This window comes from Penaeus vannamei, chromosome 14 (genome assembly GCF_042767895.1).
Source record: "Penaeus vannamei isolate JL-2024 chromosome 14, ASM4276789v1, whole genome shotgun sequence".
Taxonomy (NCBI): Eukaryota; Metazoa; Arthropoda; class Malacostraca; order Decapoda; family Penaeidae; genus Penaeus; species Penaeus vannamei.
In genome coordinates this window covers 11,226,720-11,231,719 of record NC_091562.1, presented here as the reverse complement: position 1 = coordinate 11,231,719, position 5,000 = coordinate 11,226,720, and the positions used below count along the sequence as shown (strand labels likewise).

The window sequence follows — 5,000 nt, the reverse complement described above, 5'->3', positions numbered from 1 at the left end:
TCCTGGTTTATAGTATACAGGTAGTTTCACAGGCCCTGCTATAGATGTAAGGGTCTGTGTATCAGTTATCTGTTACAAAAAAAAAAAAAAAAAGACTGTGGGTGCCAGCAGTTCAAAAAAGTTTACAAATTGTTTTACAAGAGCAGTTTAAAGATGCTAGTATGACACCACGTCCATAGTCAGATCGATGCAATCTGCTGATATCAGTGGTGCCATTATCGCAAAATTTTGTACAATATTCCGAGAATTGTCTAACAAATTATAATGCAAATTCAAACAATTATAATGAGACATACATCTGCATTATGTATGTATGTGTATATATATATATATATATATATATATATATATATATATATATATATATATATATATATGTTTTCACTCAATTTATACCTCTAACTTTTGGGGGGGAAGAACAGTGACGACCAAGTCCTTTGTATGGTGATGATTATTGTTGACACAAAATTAAGAAATAAAATGGCGATGATGCAATGGCATAACGGTGAATCTATCTTTGATGGGGGTGACTGTGAAGGGACTTTGACGGTGAGACTGGTGATGAGGTCCTGCGGGGAATGACATTATGGCTGTACAGAAGGAATGCCCAGTGAGGAATGTGTATGTATGCGGATGAGAGCGGGTTTCGAGGAGTGGTCTCTCATTCTTGTGTGTGTTCGGTGTTGGCAAAAGAAACTTAATTACAGAACAACAACCACGTTTGGACGTGTGTTTGTGTGTATGGTTAATTGATGTCTTGTCTGTAAATACCTCAGTGCCACCTGTCGGCAAAGTACAATTGGGGATCTTAACATAATACTGATTCTTGGAGTGGACGGATTCAGGTGTCAACTGAGAAACGGAAAGGAGAGGAGGTCAGCTGATTTCTGATTTCTGGACACAAATTCAGAGGGACAAGGGAGTGCTGGCACCCTTCAGCCACTGTGTTGTTTCTATAGAGCAGAAATTAAGAAATGGTGTTCTACAAAACCGCATAAAACTGCGATCAGAGCTTACGGCACAACACACAGAACAAAATAGGTTTAATGTGTCACCTTGGAGGAAGGGTCGGGAGGTGGGTGGGAGGAAGGGAGGGGCAGGGAGGGAAATTTTGATTTTATACTGGCACAATTATGTTATTAATACGGAATGGAAGGATGCATGATGGAGTGGGGGAGGGGGAGCCAAGCAGCACCAGCGATCTCCGTTCACGTCGCAAAGGGAATGTCTCTCTCCCGACCTCTCTTAACTCGACATTTCTCTAGCACTGCCTTCGTTAATTAACAAGATTTTGAAAATGAATACATTAACCGTATCTTGAAGATCTCGAAAGATTTTTCATTCACATTATTAATTCATTCACGCAAATCAGACCACACGCTGGACGTGTAGTGAAAAGTCGGCTCCAGCTGACGTGGTGAAGCGGATAATGACAGGAAATGACTTTGGCGACGTGAGGCATGGGAGAGCGCTGGCGGTGCCCGGCGTGAAGGTAGTAATACTGCCGATGTGGAGGTGAAGCATTGAGCAAGTACCCGTAAGGTTGGAGCGTATACCCCGCCCAACCCGCGCTCGGGACAGACCCGCACTGTGCATGGCTTCCTGCACGTTCATCCGCGTGCACGTGTGTGCATACCCGGCATGGCGGTGCACACGCAGCCTACTGGGAAATGAACGTGCAAGAGCATGACTTCGCAGAGGCCGAGCAGGTGTGCATGGAAGGCGGGTACACACACCAGTTGAGAGGGGTCACAGCAATATCATTGACATGGCATTTTGACAAAAGTTTGGCATTCGGTTTTACAGGACAAACAAAGATTTCATTGCGGTAGAGGTTTGACTCATATTTTTCCCTTTTGAACACGAGAGAATCTCTGCCAAGTATAAAAAAGTAATAAATATGTAGCACATGAATGTAAAGATAACTTGAAAGTCATGATTATGTATACTGATATTGGGCACATACACCTGCCCGATTGGGAAAAAGGGAAGCAACTTTGATAAAGCACACATTTTTTTACTTATTAAGAGCTTCCTAAGTTAGTTAAGAATGTGTGTGTGTGTGTGTGTGTGTGTGTGTGTGTGTGTGTGTGTGTGTGTGTGTGTGTGTGTGTGTGTGTGTGTGTGTGTGTGTGTGTGAAGCTGCATACGTCCCCCCCACTCCCTCCCAACTCAGGGACACCGACAGCGGTGAGAACCTCGAGCGAGAGGGTTACGGCAGGTGTGGGCGCGGATGCAGGTGTGTGGGGCTCGCAGGTGTGCGCAAACGCCCACCAATACGGAGGCGATTCGCCACCGCCAGTGTGGGTGGAGGAGGAATTGCACAAAGTCTGATTACTTGTTTTGGGGATATCTATGTAGTCCCCGAATGAGATTGCACGACTTGACAGCGGCAGCGTAATGCAAGAGAAAAACAATGTCAAGTCCGGAGTTATACTGTATTTCAGAGCAGGTGACACTGTCATTGCATAACGAGTAAACTATTACAAGGTTATTTAAGTACTGAGTAAGCACCAGCTGAAGTACATTTATACTGGCCCAGAAAAAAAACTAGAAATTCTTTCATGACATTCAAGTTATGAATTAAAATAATGGCAGAAAATCTCACCATGAAATCATATTGCCTAGACATTTCAAAGATTCTAATACCGACAACTCTGATAAGACAGAAATAAAAATAATTGAACACACTTGACCTCTGATAATTAATCCTCTCTCGTGAACGACATAGGACAAGATGTTAAAGGCATGTTTGTTACTTTTTACAGACATTTCCTAGCTTCTGACTAGGCAAAAATGTGCACAGCCAATCAAAAGTTGTAATGAACCTATTAAACAAACATGCCTTTTTTTTTACAGTTAATCAAGGTGAAACACAACCTTTACTTCGCGAGTGTGGTCCGACAGTTTGCTTTTCCATTGAGGGACAATCAGTGAATATGATACATTTCTGTAAGTATTATGGGGAGTACAAGTAAACCATCACTGCATAAGTCGTGTTTGCCGTTCTCCTGAGCGCTTGACTTCAGTTTAAGTTCAAGTAAGCATTCTGATCGACTGAGTCGTGGATTGTGGCCAGTCAGCAGCCTCAGAACCTTATGCAAAACTCCAGTGCAGCGAAAAACAAACATGTTTATACCCATAGCTTTGACAGCTTTAGCAAGGGGGAACATACCAAAGAAAAAATATATATTATAACTTAAAATGCACAAAAATATAATTGGAGAAAAAATACACTATGTAATCTCAGAAGTGGACACAGAACACCAAAGGAAATCAGGATTGTCGACAGGGTTTAGGGGCCACACGCCAACCCTTAAAATGGGTTTACAACACAACCCTGATGTAAGTGAAATGTTTAGAAAATACTGACCGATGCATAGGGGGAGAGAGCGGGTGAGGGGGGTAGGGAGGTTACTGTAAGATAACATATCTGTCTGGAGTAAAATGTGGACGTAATCCCAACATCACAAATTGCAACACATGTTTTTACTCTTCTTTAAAATCAACTTTACGGATTTTTGATCGAATTGTTTAGCGTAACTCTCCCTGGTTGCCTAACCTTAAAGCTCTGTCCCACATAACATGGCTTTGACCCCTTGAATGGCACTAACTTTAAAATAATAAAGAAAAATGTTATAGTCATGACACTTGCATTCTCATTTGCTTTGGAAATCCATTTTATTTGGACATCTAAGTTCTGACATCAGGTTTCACATATTCCAGGTACCTAAAAACTTTTTTCTCTCTCTTCCTCATGCCGTGTGAAGGTGTGAGGGAGGGGGTGGGGGAGAAGGGGAGGGGGAGGGATAAGGCGTTTAAACCTCTCGCTCGGGAGTTCTTTAAAATCTATATTTACATAAGAAGCGACAATATTGCATCACGATACATACAATACTTACAACCATGCACACTTCGCTTCCACACGCAGGCTTCATTAACCAGGTGAAGCCCCAGTCTTGGTCGGTTTCTCACTCTCACAGACACACACATATCACATAGATTATCACGGAACTACATTTATATACATATTGTCAGTGAAGTCTGAGAATCCAATGGCATTGCTCACTCACTTGCTACCAAGGGTCCCGATTCTTTGACACTTGGGATGGAGAGGGGGGGGGGTAATTGGCACTGATCCGGTGCCAATTCCAAGGATTCCCGAGGACTCTTTTTTTACAAATCACCTTGAAGATTACCTTTAAGGTGAGATGGACACTTAGACAGTTCGTGTAATGCCATTTTCGTTGTATCTATCCGATAAGTAAATATATATAAATATGTGGATATATAAATTCTTCTTAAAACAGAAAAATTTACGGAGAGAATTGTTGTTTTGTTTTCTGAAGATGGATCACATGGCACAGCATGGCGGTTTAAAGGGGGGGGGGTGAATGACGGGGAGTTGAGGGAACATTTTCATGATGTTTCACTAAAACACTGCCTTTTTTCTTTCTTAATGTTCGATGTTTCATCACACTGCACTTAGCACTTTTTTCCGTTTTTTGGCTTCCCCGGACTTCCACGTCGAGGCGGGGCGGAACGTAGTGTTGAAGAACCAGTGAATTCTAATCTATCTTATTTAGCACAGCCGTAGAAGTGATGAGGGCCCGCCGCGCGCCACTCGATCGCTCGCCCTTCCGGTGCCATCAGGGGTGGCAGTAGGGCGACCTTGAGTGCCTCGTAGGGCTGAGGAGGCGGCGGGTAGATTGGTTAGCTTGACCTAGGTTGGGCTTGCGTCACCGCCTATGCTTGTGCCAGAGGCCCAGGTTCAGGACAGAGAGGCGAGGCAATTGCATGATTCTCTCGAGGCCTACCGTGGTGATGCGGTTGCAACCGTAGAGGTCGATGCAGTAGAGGTTGGTGAGGTGCTCAGCAATCAACTGCAGCCCCTTGTCGGTCACCCGGACGCACTGGCCGATGTTGAGCGTGTCGAGCTCGTGCAACGTTCGCGCGATCCGGTGGATGCCGTCGTCGCTGATCTGACACGCCGAGCACGA

General features: G+C 43.9%; 2 protein-coding genes across 4 annotated transcripts in view; one reads left to right on the top strand and one right to left on the bottom strand.

Moving 5' to 3' along the window:
- Positions 1-5,000, top strand: part of LOC113806005 (protein Wnt-5b) — a 677,940-nt gene that overhangs the window by 499,591 nt on the left and 173,349 nt on the right. The window lies entirely within an intron of this gene.
- The window catches only part of Ppa (Partner of paired), a 6,426-nt gene that overhangs the window by 213 nt on the left and 1,213 nt on the right, over positions 1-5,000 (bottom strand). The window contains exon 1 of the mRNA XM_070129724.1: positions 1-5,000. This exon is cut by the window's left edge and continues 213 nt beyond it; it is cut by the window's right edge and continues 1,213 nt beyond it. Within this exon, the coding sequence (XP_069985825.1) occupies positions 4,740-5,000 (261 nt within the window). The 3' untranslated portion in view covers positions 1-4,739.